This window comes from Podarcis vaucheri (genome assembly GCF_965113315.1).
Source record: "Podarcis vaucheri genome assembly, chromosome: 4".
NCBI lineage: Eukaryota > Metazoa > Chordata > Lepidosauria > Squamata > Lacertidae > Podarcis > Podarcis vaucheri.
The window spans coordinates 25,417,333-25,438,802 of NC_138762.1; the positions used below are offsets into that span (position 1 = coordinate 25,417,333).

Here is a 21,470-nt window from a genome sequence, read left to right on the forward strand (position 1 = left end):
TTTTTGACATAGTAATTCAATTGACATCGTGTGACATTTTTGTGTATATTTAACTGTTAGGTACGATAATCACCAACCAATGTAAAACTATCACATCAATTTTAAAGGCATTTTTTTATCTCATTCTTCAAGCAAGCTTATGTAGGAAGCTGGAACACCTATTCTGAAGTTTATTCCCACAAGAAAAATGCTATTTGCTTCATTCAGCTAATTCTCTTAGAGAAATGAAAAATAAATAGATCAAGAATATCTCTAAATGCACTGAAACAATTGAAACAATTTCACGGTGCTGTCCCCAATGGTCAAGACTTTGTTTTCTAGACTTAATTCACAATACATACAGCAATCCTTTCCTTTCCTAGATGGTATTGGATCTAGGAAACCAGCAACCCAGCAGAATGGGTGGCATTAACAACAACAAACAACAACAACTACTACTACTACTACTACTACTACTACTGTCTTTATACAGTTCCAGCACAATCAGGTTCTTATTTAAAGTTGACCATGTCAGATTGTACCATAGTATAACTACTGTACATAAAATATTTTAAATGTATTTTTAAAATAGTAATTAAAAACTATGTGTATCACAATTAAATATATACACATTCCAATTGACCTCAGACGCAGCATGGATTTCGTGAACAACAAGCTGCCTGTCACCATGAAAACATATATGAGCTGCAGTGATATCATTAATACTTCAAATACAACAGAGGGAGACAAGGGCCAATCATAACTGCAGAAAATTCAGTGCAACTGCTGTGAATGTCAGTTTGATTATCCATAACCTTATACAAGGCAGAAGGATGACCCATGAATACACTACAGTAGGGAAACAGGAGAAAAAAACATTACAAGGCAAAAGAGGTTGGATCATTTGGTAGGTACATATAAGTACAAGGAGGTACAAGGAAGCATGAGGGGTACACATAACCACTCATGATAGACAATAATTTTATAACATTCCTACTGCATAGATGACATGTAATGTAGTTTCATATTACTTTTTATAATGCTGGCAATTGAAGATTATTAGGAACTGAGAATAGTAGCAAATTATAGCACATATTTGTTCTATTTAAAAATGCATTAAGTATACAGGCGTACTTCCAAAAAGTTTATATCACTAACGAAGTCCTGACTGTAAAGAGTGCTTACCTATGAAAAGGAAATCTTCGGGAAAACAGCATTCACCATTGCCCTCTTATTGAGAAATACTAAGATTTTAAGCAATTAAACTATTATCGGGCATTTTCTTAGATCTATTCAGGGAACTGCTGAGAATACTGAAAAGTAAAATAGGAGGGTGGGTGGTGGCTCAGCCTTATAAAACTTCAGTGCCTTAACATGATACTGAACAGATCCCCATTCTTCAAGCCAACAGAACTAAAAAGAAATGCTTCATATATGTTAATTTCCGACATGGATGCCACTTCTGTTTAGAATGTTTGTAAATTCTAACTCAATGAATGGTATAGAAACATTTGATGGCACAGCATGGCCAGATAAGCAGACATGGAGCTGATCAATAGCCTGGATGGAAGACAATCAGGAGCACCAAATAAACATAATCTTAATCACTCATGTACCACAGCCAAATATATTCATCATGCATGAAAAGTAATATGCATATAGGAAATTCATCAGCTATGAAGTGATCTTCAGTCACCTACAAAGAGCACAGTTCATTTTCACAAGTTTAAGTGGCTAAAGATTTACATCATGCAATCGTATCTTGAAGCATATCAAATTGAATGACAGAAGCCTTATCTTTATCTCTGTAATAAATGTTCTAGAACCAAACTGAAAACAGCATGCCATGGAAAAGAAAGTATAAGCATTCAAGGGGGTCAACGTTTGTATCTCTAACCTACATGGAATCAGAAAATCTCACAAGTTATTTTAGCTGCAAATCCAGTTATCAAAAAACTACCATATTAAAAAACTGAAGGGATCAGTAGTACTGAATAAACTTTTTGTCCTTTTGTATAGTAAGTAAAACAATTTGTATAGTGAGCAAGCACACTGCAAAGATCTACTACAGTGGTACCTTGGTTTACAAACTTAATCCGTTCTGGAAGTCCGTTCTTAAACCGAAACTGTTCTTAAACCAACCGCCACTGGTTCCCTTCCACCGTTCAGATTCCGCTCTTAGACCGAGGTAAAGTTCGTAAACCGGGACACTATTTCCGGTTTTGCGGAGTTCGTAAACCAAATCGTTCTTAAACAGGGCTGTTCTTAAACCGAGGTACCACTGTATATGCAAAACTGTGATCAAAGAAGCAAGAAAATAACAGAAACAGAGCAGTGGTTGCACATAAATGATACACTGGTTACTTACCTTGAAAATGCTTTCTCTCCTAGAGTGAACAAGGCACCCATCAACCCTCCACCCAGGGGACAAGCAAATAGTCATTTGACTAGCTTCAGTATGCATCCCAGTCCCTGGTGGCTCCTCCCCAGTTTCTGTCCATGGCACAGATATAGACAGAAACCTGTGGAGTTTATTTAACACATTTATAGACCACCTCACAGCATTAACACCATTTAAGCAGCGTAGAATGGAATAGGACATCAAAATACAAATTCTAAAAATAATGAAATCATTTCAACTTGGTCATGCTTCCTCTTCTCCGATGAGAAGAAATAAAGCCTTCTCATCCTCTTCTCTCTCTCTATTTTTTTCACACATTTGGATTTTCCCATAAGAATCAGGTGAAAGAGAAACACAGCAGAAAAAGCAGAGAATTGGGGAGAAGGGTTTAAAATGAGCAAAGGAGCAGAAAACCTCGATGAAAAACTAGAATTTAAGGTAACCAAAATATTGCCCAGACAATACTAACATTGTGAGGCTCAAAGAACTCTGTCCTGGGCAAAGCATGGAATGAGACTTGGGAAGAGTCACTCGGGCCTGGGAAACATTAAAAAGGGTGATGGGTCCCTTCTTCACCCCAAGCACAGAAATGTCAATCTCCTGGTATTCTCAACAATGAGAACATGGTGCTCTATATAAACCTGTGACACCAAGGCACAAGCCTGTTTCTCACTTACTTTCATTATTTCTATATATCCTGAGGCATAATGTTGTCGGGGGAAATAGTAAATATATTTATCAGATGTAGGAATATCCTGAACTTTGGACATAGACCTAGCAATAGAACCAGTCAACCAGAATGAAAATTGATCCACAGATACTAATTTTCCCCGTTTTGACTAACTTGGATCGTGTTAATCCCCACTGTACATCCCTCAGTTAAATATATTTTCACCCCTGTTATGTATTCGCCCCACTGCCCAGACAGTTAAGAAGTGTTAAGATGTCTTAACACATTTCCTCCAGATTCTTGATGCCCAAGCAAAAAAGACCATAACTGCTGAATAAAATCAAAGGGACATCTAGTCCAGCATTCTGTTCTCACACCGGCCAACCTACTTGTGATATCCAGAAAATGGTTATTCTGAGGACTAGTGCCTCGGATATTTCAACATATCCAGCATTGTTAATTGACAGCTATATCCTACATGGATTTGTCTAATCCCCTTTTATAGCTTGTCCAAACCATCACAGCTTCCTGCATTAGAAAATTCTATATTCAACTATGCACTCACTGTGTGAAGTACTTCCTTTTGTATCACCCAACATTCAGCTTAACTGAATGAACCCTCATTCTACTACTGAGAGTTAGCTATTCACTTTACTGTAAGTGTTTTTGGTGACAGAGTGCTGGAGACACAATTTAATGGCCCACTTTTGGTTCTGAGGTAGGCATGGTTAAATATAAGCAAACTGTGATGTTGTTGGGACAAAAGAATTCATGACCCCATAAAGAGCTAGACTGCAGTTGTCTTTCCAGCAGCCGATAGTCCTGCAAGGTATTCAGATGGAGCAAACCTTCACTGAACGTCCAACAGTTAAGCCAATGCATCTCTTCCCTCCTACTCACCATCCCAAGCTGGGAATGGGAGAAGTATGGTTTTTGCATTATTTAATCAAATGTTTCTCTAACCTGGGTCTCCTACAGTTGTTGGACTGCAGTTCCCATCATCCCTGACCACTGGTCCTGCAAGGTAGGGATGATGGGAGTTGTAGTCCAACAACAGCTGGAGACCCAACGTTTGAGAAACACTAATTTAATCTGTTGGAAAACTCTGCTGAAACTCAGTAGTCTGTAAATTTACTTGACAAAACTTTTTCTTATCTAGTCATTGCCCCTCTGAACTCCAATAAAACAATCCTTACAGTTTAAGATAGAATCTCTTGTATTTTCATGTCACAAGCAAAGTGCTATGAAGTACATTTCTCAGATTAAAATTACATGTAATTAAGGGTGATCCACAACCACAACTGATTGGTAGTGGCATTCAAACACCAATAAGTCTCCTTTCTTATTTGATTTATGAATTGCACGGACAAAGGCAATTAGTGGCAGTTATAGTAAAACTATTTTGACAAGGGTTGCAGATGATGGTAGCTGGAAAAGGAGGGAAATTATTCCATGTACCCTATGCATCAAAAGGAACCTTTACTGAGAACAGCAGCCTTTAAAAACATTTCAGGAGAAGAAAAAACTCAAGTAAGAGTAATATATTCACTGTGTCTCTACTAATATGTACTAAGTTAATTAGGAAGTTTCCAATTTGAAATTATACATATATTAATAACTGCCTTTCACTTACTTCACATGCTCATTTCATCTAATCAAGTATGGCCTACTCTATCTGGCACCAGCACTACAGGGTCTCAGTTAGTGGCCTTCACTTACGGTTTAATCCTTTTAAAAGAAGTTGATGGGGATAGAACCTGAACTTTTTGCAAGCAAAATACATGTTCTACCACAACTCTCTTACGATTCCATTTTATGATTGCTTTTACCTATTTAATGATTAAAGGCATTAAATTGCAAACAGTTCATCAAAACTGCCCAGAAATGCTTTTTAAGGTAACGTTAGGAAGCTAATAGAAAAATGTTAATCTGTATCCTAAGTTATCAGTGATTTGCACTGTAGGCAAGTTAAATAACTTTTCCTCTGGTCAAAAGCACTATCCCAAACTATGTGAATAGTAAACTGTGGGTGGAATTCAACTAACTCTTACTCAGAGTACTCATTGAAATTTATGAGCACAACTAATATAAGCCCATTCATTTCAATTAGTATTCTCTGAGTAAATGTCAGTTGAATTCTACCCTAAGTATCTACTGGGACACGACTGAAGGTTGGCAGAATTTTTATTTGTTTACTTCCATAGCAAAATAGCTTCGATAAAATTGTAACCTGTTTTCTTTATTTAGCAACTTGTAATTAAATTAATATGCCGATATTGTCTATGAACTGCACACATGTCCCAAGTAGAAGCATCTGAAAATTAATTCTGTGTTAACTCTAAAAACAAGGACTCTTTTTGTGGTTCCAAGTACACTTACCATTTATGCCTTCCTTTTAATTAAAAAATGTTGAAGATTACATAAGTAGACTTATTTTTACAGTGCAAGAAACAAAAGTTGTTTATAAATACATACAAAAAATAGTTTCAAATTTAATTCTACAATAAAGTGGCACCGTCAAAATAAATGGGGCAAACAACACAGATAAAACATTTTTATAATCAGTCAACCCCCCTCCCAGTGTGATTCACCAAAAGCAAAAAGATTATTATTAAAACAGAAGCTAAGTAATACTGCCAAAAACTCTACACAAGCCAGTTTTGTTTTCCCTTCCCATTCATCTAAAAACACTTACATGCTGTTTGACAGAATAATAAGGTTCTACTGGTACTAACATAATAAAATTCAAAGATACAGGATCAATAAAATGCCTTTACCTTAACTCAGCTCATTAAACAAAACATAATTTAAGGAGATGAGGCACAGGAAAAATGTATCACAACCAAAAAGTGTTACCAATTTAAAGATCAACTGACATACGTGAAAAAAAGTCTCTCCACTACTGGCCAATCTCACTAACCAAAACAACAGAAAAATGGGGAGGGCCTCTGTTGTTAATCTTAAGAGTGCAGGTATGTAGATATAGGTGAAGGAAGTCCTTCAAGTAGTTCAGGCCCAAATCATTCAGAGACTTTAAAGAGTTAAAACTAGCCTGTTAAATTGGGCATGGAACTGCACTGGCAGCCAGTCGCATGAACTCTTCTACCCACCCAGTTCCCCACCCCCAACCCTCACACATGTCATCTTCCTTCCTCTTGCAGGTTCAAAACTCTATGAGAAGAAAATCTACCTAAGCTGAGGATGGGGCTCTCTTTAAGGTTCACAGAAGATTCTGAGATTAAAAGGGCTACAGCATGTATATGGCTGTGCCATGTGGACTTCGCATGGCATATAACTCTGTGCTAACTAGGGTTACACAAGCGAAGCTGTTTATTGCGCTGTCTTCCTTCTAACTTTTAAGAGGTAGCAATGGAGGCACCTGCCAAGTCACTTGGAGAGTTTTAGTTAAAATGTTTACAAAATTATATAAAAGACGTTAGCATAAATGCTTAATTTAATATGCAACTTGTCCAGACTTCACATATGCAGGTTTTATCCACATTCATCGGAAGAGAGTAGACGATGTGCCCTTCTAACAAAGCAAAGAAAACATATGAGTGAAATTTTCCCCCTACTAGTATAGTTACATCACCCTCTTTTTTCACAAGAAAATGTTCAGAATGCATGAGCACCACCCATATTTTCCTCTGGAAGAAGAGAGCAGAAAAAGCCCTGGACAAACAGGGCTCTCTACATAAAAGCTAACCCGTTGGACCAAGACCCACAACTACATAAAATGTTATAGAATCTTGCAGGTTTTGTAGTACTTTGAAAGGTTATTAAACTGCAGGCAAACATTAGTTAAGTAACTACACGCAGCTGGATGATACCACATTCCAACATAACATTAACTTACAGAGCAAAAATGTCATACTAGCTTTATGGAAAGTAGTCATGAAGTGTTGCTGTTGAAGCACATTAGCTTCAAGATAATTATTACTGCTACTTACAAGCAAGTGCAATTGCATCTATCTTGCAACATCTTGAAAACAACTTCATTTTCAAAGTAGATTTAGAAGCAAATTCTGGGGAATGAAGGCAAAATGAACATCTCTCCCCCACCCCAAACTTTCAGCTACCTGCTACATTAAATGATTATACTCTTTCGAACAGCAGATTTCGTAAAATGTTCAGATCACCACTTCAAGTAGTCACACCCACTAGTTCACAGAAGATAGGCCTCCAAATGATAAAATTTATGGGTACGTGTTGGACAGTACCAATCAAATACCGTTTCAAAATTGTTAAGTTATAACTCAATACATAGCATATTGTGAATTTACATATATATTCCACTTACTATAAATTAGTATGCCAGATTATGTAGATATTGTTTAAAACTCGCCCTATCCATTAGGTTAAAGGTGGGTTTTTTAAAAACTGCAACACATTTCACAACTTATCTTTCATATCCCCTCCCCATGCTAAATAAAATGAACAGCTAATATGTATCATTTAATCTTCATCATTAATAACATTTGCCTTACGAGGATTTCTCACAAACCAATTGATGGTTTGCATGTATGCACAGCAGTTTTCAAGCATCTCACAGCACCGTGAACACAATTCAGTGGAGGCGACTAAAACGTTCCGCTGGAGTAATTGACTGCTGCACTAATCACGAATCATGCATTAATCAGATCTGCTACAGCATAAATGAGAAAAAATGCATAAAAATTGTAATATAACACTATTTTTAAAATCCCAGGAGATGATCTGAAGACTTTTCTCCAATTAAAGTTAGAAACACTTGGGTGAAGAGCATGACATAAGTCTTTACAAATCATTCCACACGCCAGCTGACTGCTTTGCAGAAAAATCACCAGGCACAATGAAGGACCAAAGGTGCAACACAAATGAATAATCAGAGGGAAAACACACTTAAGAATGGTGCAGGCACAGCAGAATTTAAGACCCATATGAGGACATATAAGACAGTGGCGTAGCGTGGGTTGTCAGCACCCGGGGCAAGGCAAGTAATTTGCGCCCCCTAACCCGGGGCAAGGCAAGTAATTTGCGCCCCCTAACCCCTAACCTGCTGCGTCAGGTGATCTGAGGCGAGTTGCCGCTGGCGCTGCCGCCCAAACGACGCCGCTTGCCCGGAGGAGGAGGAGGGCAGAGAGGTGAGGAAAATGCAACATGGCCCAGCAGCTGCAGCAGCGGCGGGGCTGTGAGGAGGGGCTGCCTGGTGCGCCCTCCACGGCCCTGACGCGCGGGGACCGCGGTGAGCGCTGAGAGCCGCTGCCAGCTCGTCGGTTCCGCGAGACATGGGGCTCTGCTACAGCCTGCGCCCGAGGCTTTTCGGCGCCCCCCCGATGTTGCGCCCGGTGCGGCCGGCCCCCTTGCACCCCCCACGCTACGCCACTGATATAAGAGAACTGTGGCAACACAGCAAACTCTGGTTATTTTCTTTCAGCAAACTTCTCTAAGGAATTTCACCTCCATGTAAGTTTAAATGTGAGAGGTGAGTATAGTTATAAAACATACCATATAGCACCTTCCTAACCATTCATGCATTTGAACTTTCAATATAGATATGAAAGTAGAGGGAAGCATTTTTCCAAAGATTTATTTAAAAATTCCATGGAAAACATGGAAACTGTCTTAGGAACCATTTTCTCTTTTAAAATTATGCTTTTGTTGAGATTCCCTTCCAACTCTACAATTCTATCATTCTATGACTAGCTGTAGCTCTCTAGCATCTCAGACAGGTCTCTCTCATTACTTGCTGCCAGATTTCTTTTCTAACTTACAAGTGCCAGGGGCTGAATCTAGAAATTTCTGCTTTCCAAGTATGTGCTCTGTCACACAAGTATGCTCCCCCTCGTTTACATAATATATTTTCTATTCTTAAAAGTAGTAATTTTAGATTAGATGCCTAAATATTGCAAACTTACATGTTTCCCCAAATTTCCAAGCAATTTCCCCCCTTGTATTCAAAAATTCTGGAAATTTTGCATCTTGACTCTAGGGTAGAAGTCCAGGCATCGGACCCATCTGCTACAGTGAATGACAGGAGAGGGATACCAATATGGCTATAGTTGTATTTCCTTCCTATGGACAAATACAACCTGCATTAAAAAACATATCCTCTTACAGATGAACCTGAAGGATGACTTCAACAGGGTCCAAATGACAATTCTGACCCTTCTCTGCTTTCAGGAAATGTTCTCCCCCCTCTCTTTGTACTACTTCCAATTTCATTTAATCATCTGTATTTTATTTTATTTTTTGCCTTTGACAAAACCATTAGAAGCTGTTTGTTCCTGGAAACGCATCTTTATATAGGTTATAGAAAATGTTCCCAGATTATTATTTTGTATGTATGATAACGTATAAGTACAGAGGACACTATCTAGCAATTCTGCATTGGAATAATTATTTGAGGTGATTTACAATAATTATTTCTTCATTTTTACTCGTACCATGTAGAAGAGGAAAGCAACAATGGAACAAAAATACTCCTTTATTTGAGCTTCCGTATACTAGCTTCTCATCATATCACACTTGCTTCATGTGTACTACAAAGTCTTCCATGGCAAACAAAATCAGAGTTGAATTAATGCCATTTTTGTGTGTAGAAATTTGACACAAAGGAAAATTACAAGCAGTGCAGTCCTGGGAAAGCTGAAACACATGCTTTTTCTGAAAGTTGCTCTCAGTGCAAAGGATTGTACAGTAGTTTCTGTTCTATTAGTATTAATGCTTAGAATCTAAGCCATAGACAACATAAGTTAGAAATGAATATGAAAAGGAGGGGGGTTATCATTTACGTTATTAATCATTATTACTTTAGAGATGTGGCCACTATTCTCTGTTATGGAATTATGACAAATATTAGACCATTACATTGGTTCCAGGAATAACTTTTAAAGAAAGTAAGTTATAATGGAGAGAAAGTAAAGGCAGACAGGAAGATGATACTTGTATCACTAACAGGTTTAGGAAAAGCATGTGTCCATTTCAGTAAATAAGAGTTCTACTTACATTATCCATGAAATTGGACTTAAATCCTCCTTCCTGCTGTCTTCTCAATTCCTCTTGGCGCAACATCTCTTCTTCACGGCGCCTATGTTCTTCTTCATGTCTAATGGTTTTGCACAGAATGCATCTTCCTAAGACACTTATTACATCTTTTCATTCCAAAAACTATAAAATCCTTCCCTTCCAAAATCACAAAAACATGATTTTCAATCTTAGAAGAACTATAGCCCCCATATGAACCAACCCAGACCCTGCAATCATCATCTGAAGCTTTTCTTCGTGTGCCTCCTCCACAAGAGGTCTGGAACGGGCCTTTTCTGCAGTAGCTTTCTGTACCAGGCAGAAACATTTTTCTTCTCCCAAGCCTTCGGCTAATTAAACTATCTATGGCCCTATGTGGAAGGGTTATTGTTTTTGTTTGTTATTATGTTACATATTCTTGTGTTTTTATACTATAAACTGCCCTGTGATCTTCGGTTGAAGGGCAGTATAGAAATTTAATTGATGATGATGTTGTCATCATCCATCTACTGTTCTCTGCTTTATTTATTGTCTTTTGACCACTTTCTCCATCAATAAGAACACAAGAGCCTGCTGGATCAGACTAATGGCCCTGATCTTGCAGTGGCCAACCAGATGCCACAGTTTGTATTCTTTTTTGTTCTCTTCATTTGGACAAGACTTCCATTTTTTGAAGGATGCCTTCTTCCCTATAATAGCTTCTTTGACTCTGCTCATTAACCATGCTGGCATCATCTTGGCCTTCATAATACCTTTCCTCATCTGTAGTATAGACTCCAATTGAGCTTCTAATATCCTATTTTTAAACAACTCACAAGCATTTTGGAGTGATTTGATCCTTGCCCCATGTTACTTTTAGATACTTCAAGAACCTATGTAAACATTCAACATAGTAAAATATAAGCAATGGTTTTATAACAAGTTCTAAGGTTCCTGAATTACTATAATTCCTGTAACTAAAATGATGGAGAGAAGGCATCATAAGCGTTGCATCAAGAAAACAAGGCAGTAGCCCTGGCAGCTACTGACACAACCTCCCACATTTGTGTCACGGTCATGGGACTTTGTAGGCAATCTCTAAGTAGTCAATTCACTATGTATGTGTTTTAAAGGCTACAGAGGACTAGAGCTAGTTTTAAAATGGTATCTCTTGAGTTATGAAATCTCATTTCACACATCTAAGGGCTATTGCCCTTTAGCGTGGATTTATAGAATACCTCAATTGTATTTGCTTTCGTTTCTGTAGCTCCTGATTTCTAAGTTCTTCCAAACGTCTCAATTCTTCCTGACGCCTCATAAGATCTGTGAAAAGTCAAAGCAGCAGCTAGCAATTATCATTTTAACAGGAACAGTTATCAGTATAAAAATAGACACTAAAAAGCACAATGAAAAGTTATGTTACCTATAAACTATGTCTCAGATTACACATGAACTTTAGACCCCAGTCACAGTATTATTATTTTGCTACTGTGATTTTTTTAAAAAAGCAATGATACATGCTGCTTACATTAATAACAAAAGGAATAATGGTTGTTCACTCCTGACCTAGTGCATTAATAAAGGCTGGAGTAAAATATTTTAATGGAGGCAAGTTTGCATTTGTGGGTCATGGAGTAGAACATAGCATCAGAGCATATACAAAGTGTCAAATAAGTTTGGTCATAGTATAATTACCTACAGGTAGCTCTAGACATTGCACAAACTTCCTGAAAAATCCCTGCTTGTGGCTTGTAAAAATATGGAAATGTTCACAATGTATAGACACTTTAGATATATATTTCCTGCGACAACACACACCACTTTTACTAATTTTTCAGTTTATGCAATAAAAATTGCAGAATAGGGATGCAGAATACCTTGTCTCATCAGCATTAACTGGTGCTCATGTCGAGCTGCTTCCATCTCTGCCTCCAGCTTCTCCTTAGCTTCTCTAATGTTTCTATCAACTTGTTCCCGCTGTTGCTTTTCCATTTCATCAAGAGCCTTCCATCGCGAAGCATACTCAAATTCAAATGTTCCAGGTTGAGCAAAACGTGGTGGCTGTTCTCTTTCCCTAAGAGCACATCACATTTGACATGAACAGGATGCATTCATAAATGGCACAGCAAAATGCAGTTAACTGACAAATTTCTCCATTATTTAATCAAGTCTTCCTTACGCATTCTAAATAAAAGAATTCGTTTCTTTACTTATATCTAGCTCATTTAAAACCAATCAAGATGTGGAGGCAACACACCTGTGTGTTCAAAACACACATCTGCCTGAAACACATAGAAAGAGGAACAGTTCAGGGCAATTTTTTTAATCAAATGGGGCACATTGGTGCAGCAGACAGAACCTTCTCCCAACAGCTTGCTACTGTGCAGCCCCTATTTCTCAGTCAGGGAACCTCTCATATAAGCAAATAAGGAGACACCAAGGGACAGTGCCCCTCACTACCTGTCACTGATCCCTTTGGACACAATCCTGAGGGAGGGAGAAACCGATTGGGCAAAGGGGAAAAGCGATCATGACACCCATCAAAGCAGGGGAGGAGTTCAAAATCTTACCAAGAGCCCTCCAAAAGCTAGAGCTATCCCCATCTCTTGCACTATTTCTAATTCAGCCAGCTTTTTTTGGTGTGGAATGTGAGGATATTTCATAAGTTTTGTGATGGCTGAGACCAGAGAGATGCATTCTAATTTTATGCATCCTTATCCATTAGCTTTCACTTCTGTTGTGGCAAAAAAAGAGCCCTTCAACCATGACAGTTTTTCCCTAGTTCATATTATATTTCACCAATCCATTTTAAATAAAGGTATATTGTCATGGCTAGCTTTACTGGTACCAACAATCAAGTTTTTGAATTAGACCCACACCTCTCAGGAGTTAAAGCTTTACTTCCCGTTTTTTAATATTCTATAATGTGAATGTATAAAACGTACTTATGATATTGTTGTGTTTTTTGCATTAATTTCTCAGGCAGCCCATCTTCATCATCAAATTGCTCCATAGGTTCTACAATTACTGGTCGAGGGGTTCTTAAAAAGAAAACAACATTATAAATGAAACAAACTCCTGTAAAATGAAGCTGCGACATAATCTAATATACCAATTATTAATATAATATGCCATAATATGCCAATGTCCTCAGTTCACTTATAAATAGCACAAATAAGCAAAATCTGCATGTTGATTTAAATGACTTAAGAAGGAATATTGCTTGCATATAAACACCAGGGTGCATACAAATTAATTGGATCAGAGTTGACAGTCATACATATTTATGACTAACGATGAAAGGACATGGACAGTTACCTTCCATCTCATAAAGAACACCAATATACCAAGTAACTACTGGCAGCTTTTGCTTCTTAGGGAGAGCATTTTATTTTGTGAGAGATGGTGCAAGATGACTATGTGACAAAAAGATTTTAACTAAAATTACACAATGTGCTGTTTACATGAAACAAGTCAATGTAATTCTAATGTAGCTTGACATGATCCCAAGCATTAAGCTATAATTAAGCTTGACACGATCCAAAGCATTTTTATATACACACTGCCTATCATTTTTCTAAAATAGGCTATATAAAGGCATTGATCCACTTTAAATCAATGTGTTATTTATGTTTATAGCAACTAATTAGTACATACTTGTTTAGGAAGTACCTAAATAATAAACAGAAAATGGTGATTTAATTTTGTTTGTTTTTTAATGACTAAAGTCACCATGAGTTAACAATCAACCCGCTCTGTCAAACATTTATTTTTATTTAACAAAACCTATCAGAATCTATTGGCTCATGTAGTGGTCTTGCAAACATGTGTACTATACAAATTTTGGGAAAAGGTAATAAAATAATAGGTATACCAGTGCCTTTGACCTCCAAACTCTGTCTTTTATCAATTTTTGATGAATTGAATAGTTATTATGTAAATCTATTAGAAGCTGATCATTTGACCATATCATATGGCTGAAAGGAGTCCTTGGGTTTTCTTTAAATATTTGGTTCAATAAGGTAATGTTTATTTTTATTTCTGAGAAACTGGCTTATAAATGAAGGGTATCTCAGGGTGCAGCTAAATTTATGGATTTTACTTCCATTTGGCAGCCATTTGTTGCTTACATGACAGCCAAACATGGAGACTGAATATGCAATTATTCATAACATTAACATTGTATTCCTTCTGCATCAATATGGTTTGCTGTTACATTTAATTCACCAAGTAGAGAATGTACTTTACAGTAGCACCTCAGATTAAGAACTTAATTCGTTCTGGAGGTCTGTTCTTAACCTGAAACTGTTCTTAACCTGAAGCACCACTTTAGCTAATGGGGCCTCCTGCTGCCGCTGCGCTGCCACTGCACGATTTCTGTTCTCATCCTGAAGCAAAGTTCTTAACCCGAGGTAATATTTCTGGGTTAGCGGAGTCCGTAACCTGAAGCGTATGTAACCTGAAGCATATGTAACCCGAGGTACCACTGTATTTTGAAGTAATGGCTGTGAACCTGGCTGTTTTGTATTTTATTTCATATTCCTTACCGGATTGTTATTTTAACTTCATAGCATAGCCTTTAAATATTTTTTACATACCTTGAGTTTATAAAACCTCAGAGCTGGGCTCCACTGACTGCAGGCAACCGCTGAAGCCCTCACTGAGCTTACCCAAGGTATGGGCTGTTAAGGAGCTACCTGTGTTATTCCCACTGCCAGCACAATACTCCACAACAGGGTGTTTTGGGGGAAGAGCAGGCCAAGGCCAGCCTAGTTGTTGAAGAAGTTTGATTTCTCCAAGCCTGCAGCTGATGCAGTAAGAAAATGGCTGATGCCACTCTGAGAAACTTCAGAGCAGATTTACGATAGCTCTGTAGCTTTATTATTGGTGACACATTCTTACTTCTAAAAGTATTCTCAAAGTTTATTTAGCTCTCTGTGAATACTAACAATCTGAACACTAAAAGGGCCTAACTCAAAATTACATAGAATATGCACTGGAACCTCAACATCCACAGAAACTGGCAGCATTTTCTCCTGAGCAAAATGTATTTCAAGCCAACTGTTTTAAGGTCTGTTGCACCTAGTACTTCATTACAGTTCAATGGCTGATTAAAATAATCCCATTTGCAACAAAAATTCCAGAAAGATTTGCTACAGGGGGAGAGGCTTACATAACTAGATACAAAGAAACATATCAAAGTGCCATGGTTATATATGTACCAAGCATGGAATTATAAAAGCAATTATTATTTTACAACATATTATTTCAGGGTCAGTTCTTAGCCCAACAAACAGACAGAGTGATCACCTCAAAGTATTTGTGGCTAAAGCATACAAAGAACAGGAAATTATCATATTAAGTAACACGCCACCATCATTTTGACAACCATCGTAAACAAAGTTTAAATTACAGTAACAACCTTTGGGAATTTTAACTGAACATGCCTTCCCACGCCATTATGTGTGTTCCTGGGTTTGGGGAATCGATAAAGGTTAGGGGATTCTGCTGGTTTACTACCAGTCTTGCTGTCCAGCAATCTCATTGCCTGAGGTGACAAGAGCTGGTGTCTGAGGTAGACTCCAACACTGCTGGTTTTGGGGACTTCTCATCCATGCTGAGGCAAGAGGCTCTAGGGTGGCTCAGGACTTCATAGCTGCCATGAGGATAATGGGGCTGTCCCAACATGTCATCAGCCAAACACATGTGGCAGGCCACAATCTGAACCTTGTTTTCTCAACTGGAGAGGTTATATGAAAGTTGTGAATATTGACATCCGCCACTTGTTATGGTTACTTTTGCATCAACTTTTGCATCAACATCTCAATGCCACTTAAATCTATTCCTGGGTTGCTTGCAGGTTCACAAAAAATGAAAAATTGTCAGCTACACTCCTATACAATGTTGGTCTTCTGTCTAGGTTGGCTTCAAGGATAAATGAATTTACCCTAAACTTGCCTCTGGGAGAAAGTTCATCTAAGGCTTCAGGTGCTGCCCCATCATTGTATTGTGGGTTTTTTGGTACTCTCTGCCTTCTTCTTACAGTTTTGTACTCTACATTCGGTAGAGTAAGTTTTGCTTGCTGCTCAATTTCATCAAAATTAACCCTGGACCTTCTGCATATAAAGCAGATGGGCTTCATTTATTTCACAGAGTTGGGATTGACCCAACAAATTCATGCTCACATAAACTAAGATTTTATTCCAGAGCAATGGATATGGGATTTTTGGGTACAACATTAGCTAAGCTGCAATGTGTCTAGAATCTACATTATATTTCAGGTATGCTGGAATCAGACTATCAAGGAGCAATGGGCAGAATAGTTAGACGGGTTAATACCATCTTGCTAAGATGGGAGTAATAACTAAATGTCTTAGATTAGGAGCGGGCTTTCTCCTATGTCTCTGCATAGTAACATTTTATCCAAGTGATAACTACCATATTTAATATTAATAAATAATAATTTTATTATTTATATGCTGCACATCTGGCTGTGTTTCCCCAGCCACTCTGGGCAGTTTACGACATATGTGAAAACATAATAAAACATCAAACATTAAAAACCAACATCTTACACAATATCTTTCAAATATGCAGAGTAAGGACTACAAGTAGAAAAGCCAGCATGATACAGCAAATAAGTGCTGAATTTAGACTCATCATCATCTCTCAGACTAGACTGCTATGGTGCAAGACCCTTTAATGAAGGGCTGCAAAGTAGCGTGAGGATTAAAATCATTCTCTTATACTTCCCCCTGCCTTGGATGCCTCTGAAATCTCTAATATATACTTGCTATAAAGTAGAGTCATAATCTTTCACGGAAGCAACTGTCACTATCAGCTTTTTTAGGCTGAAAAAGAAGAAATCTAAACTAGGTTCTGAGACCAGTTCAAATTTCCAAGAGTTTTGAGCAACTTCTATTGCTACTTTATTGGATAGTCCAATTACACAGTTTTCTTTATACATACACCACAATAAACTCAATCAGGAACTTACGTCGTCAGCAGGAATGCTCCATCATTGCATCTTTCTAGAGCTTTACGTGCTGGGGGTTTTGCAGCAAACTCTACGAAACCTTTCCCAGTTGCTCTACCACGATCATCTACTACAACAACAGCTCTTTCCACAGGGCCAAATTGAGAGAAAGCTTGTTCCAGGAGCTCATTGGAAACAACAGGTGAAAGATTCTTTACTGTTAAAGCAGCTCCATGAGTAGCAAAACGAATTCGAAGTGGTCTGCTCTTCAAAATAGTTCCATCGAGTTCTGCCTTTGCAATTTCAGCTAGTGTCCTGGATTCCTTTTCAGGAAAAAACATATACACATAATGCACAGTTGAATATAACACACCAATAATTCATTTCAACATTTTATGGGGGAATTCAACTTTGCGCTTTTCAAATTTTTCCAGCTGTGCAAGCATTCCAGCTTGCCAGATGGAAAAATACCCGTCCCCCAGCGCTGTTCTGGGGGTTCTTCCAACACACAACCCCAAGTCAATTTCAGAATGCATGTAAAGGGGAAGCCACATTATGCAAGCTGAAGTCTGGTTAGGTGAATCCCACCCTATGTACTTAAAATCTGAAAGTACTGTATTCTGTTTCTGATTTTCTATGACCAGGCTTCAACAGTTCCACTCTCCATTGCTCTCTAGCGTACATGGTGAGCAACCTGTCTTCTTTATAACTTTGAATCAGTGTTAGAAACTAGGATAGAAAAGTCAAATGGCTTCTAGGACCTGGGTTGTGGGCACCAAAACAGAATGTCTAGTCGCCGCTTATTTTTTTGATAAGCATGAATTAATACGCAATTCACATAAGTGACACATTGTTAATATCACATTTTAGCAGAAATTCTTAATATATGTTTAATAAAAATATTGGCACCCTACTTCAGTTTTCAAAACACCCTACTCCTTATTGTTAAACTCCTCAACATATTGCCTATGCGCAACATATACTTTGAGGCTTCAAAGCACATACATTTCTGTAATCCTTGAGTGTCAGCCAGGCACAAAAAAATGGCACCCAGTGCTTTTGAGATGCTCACAAATGGAGAATCTTTAGGTGCAAAATGCAACTGGTACCATGCTAATTCCAAACCCTGCTTTGAATCTACAGAGGTGTTTGGGAATTATTATTATTAATTTGCATACCACCCTTCATCTGTAACTCATAGGGCAGTTCACAACATAAAAATACATGATAAACAACACAAAATGCATGATAAAAATAAGAACAAAAATAAACCAATCATCTCCCTAGCAGCTGAACTGTGATCACTGCAATGTCCCCAGATCTGAAGATGGAAGGAAGGTTGGGTGTTGTTTTGGAGCTTGAATGCCTAGACCACACAAAGTCAAACCATCCACACATCCACACCTGAGCCAGCTTTTCTTCCTCCATAGAAACCCCTATTATTTACGAGTGTCCCCCACCTTTTTAATCTATGAATGCCATGTAATTTTTACGCTGCTCACAGAACCTCAATTATTGGGCAGCAAAGAAGTCCCATAAATATTCCAAAATAATCTGTTTGGTGTTGGGGAAGGAGGAATATCTTAAAGCTGAGGGAACCAATGTGGCACCTGGGGGCACTACAGTACCCTCAAACATCCCTAGGTGTTTGATGAGGTCTCCAGTCCCACTTATCATTAAGAAGCCACCGCGTCCCTCATAGAAATTCTGTTGGTGCAAGAAACAGGGGGACGGGTAAAAATAGCCCTTTATCATGAGGCAGCAAGAGAAGCCTAAATAGTTTTCAAAAAAGATGTGAATTGGTTCCAATATCCCGTCAATGTCTGCTTGTCAGAGCCAGTGGGGATAATACATGTTAATTATGATTAGAACTAAGTTTGAAGAGGAATGCCTGACCAATGTTGCTGCATTTCGGGCACAAAGAAAAGTTAGTCCCACTTTCTATCAACCCATGATGTTGGATTTGTGGAGCAGCCTGAATACAGACCAAGCAGTATAACACAATGTGTTTGTCTCCTCAGCCACCTACTGTATTGCGGCATGCAACTGTTATAAAGAATGGTGGAACCAATTTGATGGGCAGATGATATATGATGGGGGAAAACGGGGGTGGCGGCTCACAGTCACAGGAAGACATGTGAGACCACCCATTAAATACTTGAATGGGGTAACCATTTTGACACAAACTTGAGGAAAATAGTCATGGAACTTGGGAATATGGAACAGCTTTCTCTCTTTTTCAGGATTGGTGCGGACGTTTTAACTCTTGACCATGGGATAGCTCAACTGGCTACAGCATGGAGTTCTTATTGCAGCCAGTTTGATCCCGGTATGGGACATCTGCATACAGTTATACCTCATGATTGCTTCTGGTTATGTGTTTTCGGGTTGGCGCATCGCGGCAAACCCGGACGTACCAGAACAAGTTACTTCCGGGTTTCACCGCTCATGCATGCGCAGAATCGCTAAATCGCGTCACACGCTTGCGCAGATGCGCTGCTTCTATTTGCAAACGCCGCGGGTTGCGGACATGCATCCGCCACAGATTACGTCCACAACCTGAGGTTCCACTGTATTCCTGCATTGGGGGGGGGGTTGGACTAGATGATCCTCGGGTCCTTTCCAACTCTACAATTCTAAGAATCATCAATGGTATTTCCGCTGGGGGGACTTTCATCTGAACAGCTTCATACAGGATCCACATCAGTTGCTCCTGGGGCGTCAGAAGGACAGAAAATCGGCTCTGTGGCTGCAAATGAACAAAGCCATTCATTCATCATCAAAACTGGGGTGTGAACGTGGGTTACGGAGGACAACAGCAAACGGAAGGAAAAGTCGTAGCCCTACGTAAAGGGACCATACAGCAGGCACGTGAAAGGAGGGGAGGAGGCCACCCGCGTGCACAGCGGCTTCGCGGGGTGGGGGCTTGTGTGAATGTGCGTGTGTGTACGCGCGTCTATCGGGAGAAGGAGTGTCGCTCTCTCGTGCGCGCGCGCTCGGTTTCTGCTGCAGAGCCGTTCGCGAGTGAGGGGGCGAGCAGGGATATGGACACGTTACGGCCTCGTTCACACGTGAGTGGGGTGCGGGGAGATAAGTAGAGCGAGGACGGGCAAGGGAACATTTCCCTCTCATTCTTCATTCATTCTCTCTCTCTCTCTCTCTCACACACACACACACCCCATTTCCAAGGGAAACCCCGGGCACTCTTCCTCACCAGCCGGATGAAGCCGAAGCCGCGGTCCCGGTTAATGAAGACCTCGCTGGGCTCCCCGTAGCGCTCGAAGAGGCGCTTGAAGTCCTCCTCGGTGATGTCGGTGGGCAGGTTCCCCACGAAGAGGCGGCACCGCTGCGTGTAGCTCTTCTCGCCGGGCTTCAGGAAGCTCTTGATGTCGACGGTGAAGCCGGCGCCGCCGCCCTGCTCCTCTTCATCCTTCACCATCACCATGGCCGCCGCCGCTTCGTTGTCCGGCGGAGGCTCCAGACCGCGCAGCCCTTTCATGCTGCCGCCGCCCACCATGCTGATCGGCGGGGCGGCCGCCGGGGAGCTGTTCTCAATTCTCACTTGCTTCAGGTTCCTGTTCGCCGACATCGCGCCGAGGGAGGCGACGCTGCTGCGGAAAGGAGACGAGAGGAGGCGGGCGACGGAGAGCAGCTCTCGGGCGCCGAAGCCGTTTCTTTCGGCCACCGGCGACGGAGGGACGAGCCGCGCGCGCGCGCAAACACACGCGCACAAAAAAAGGAAAAAGAAACCCAACCCAAAATGGCGGCGGGAGCCCTAACTCGCTGACGCCTCGTAACGCCGCCCCGCCCCCTCCATCTCGCCTCCCGCTTTGTTAGTGCGCACGCGCGCGAGGTTTGAACTGCCGCTGGGCAGCGCGCTCGGCTTGGAAGCTCAGTGCGCCTGCGTGTCATCCTCGCGCCTGGACCATTGGCAGTGCGCGGAGACAAAAAGAAAACGTCCCCCGCGTTCGCTGACTCTCACAGTCCTGGAAAGGGATAGCGGGGGAAACCTTTCTTTCTAAAGGAAGCACTTAGTTAATAATCATCCCTGCTCCAACCTACTTAACTTGAAACGCAAAGTTTTTATCATTAGATGGCTACCAATGTACTCAACAAATACTGTACTGTATTGTTTTCTGTTTGTAGATTTTCCCCGTTTTTCTTTTTATTTTTTTGTGGGCACTTGATTCTTAATAGTTAACATATGGTGTCACAATAAGAAATGTCTCCTTTTTTTGTATTTTTCAAATTGAGAATATATAAATGCCCTACATTGTTAAACTTTTATTAAAATGGAATAAAAACTTTAAAAAACAAAACAAATTAATTCTGATTAAGAATTGGGGCCTGCGCTTGCTTTTCCTCTTGTGCCATGTCTTTTAGAGTGTGAGCCTGAGGGCAGGGAATGCCTCTCCACAGATCCACTCGAAGCAGGGGCTTAGCGTTAGGGGAGCCAGGGA

At 39.9% G+C, this 21,470-nt stretch overlaps 1 protein-coding gene across 4 annotated transcripts in view; it reads right to left on the reverse strand.

Moving 5' to 3' along the window:
* PSPC1 (paraspeckle component 1) overlaps positions 1 to 21,258 on the reverse strand; it is a 62,436-nt gene extending 41,178 nt beyond the window's left edge. For 3 of the 4 annotated variants that reach the window (XR_014219067.1, XR_014219068.1, XR_014219069.1), the window contains exons 1-6: positions 20,225 to 21,258; positions 17,032 to 17,333; positions 12,980 to 13,075; positions 11,912 to 12,108; positions 11,273 to 11,357; positions 10,038 to 10,137 (exon numbers count right to left, since the gene is read on the reverse strand). Coding sequence is in view for 1 of the 4 variants with exons in the window: in XM_082220420.1 (XP_082076546.1) it covers positions 10,038 to 10,137; positions 11,273 to 11,357; positions 11,912 to 12,108; positions 12,980 to 13,075; positions 17,032 to 17,333; positions 20,225 to 20,599 (1,155 nt within the window). In the remaining 3 variants the exon portion in view is untranslated. The remainder of the gene's footprint in view (positions 1 to 10,037; positions 10,138 to 11,272; positions 11,358 to 11,911; positions 12,109 to 12,979; positions 13,076 to 17,031; positions 17,334 to 20,224) is intronic. The other variant, XM_082220420.1, reaches the window with a different exon arrangement.
* Between the last annotated feature and the right edge of the window lie 212 nt (positions 21,259 to 21,470).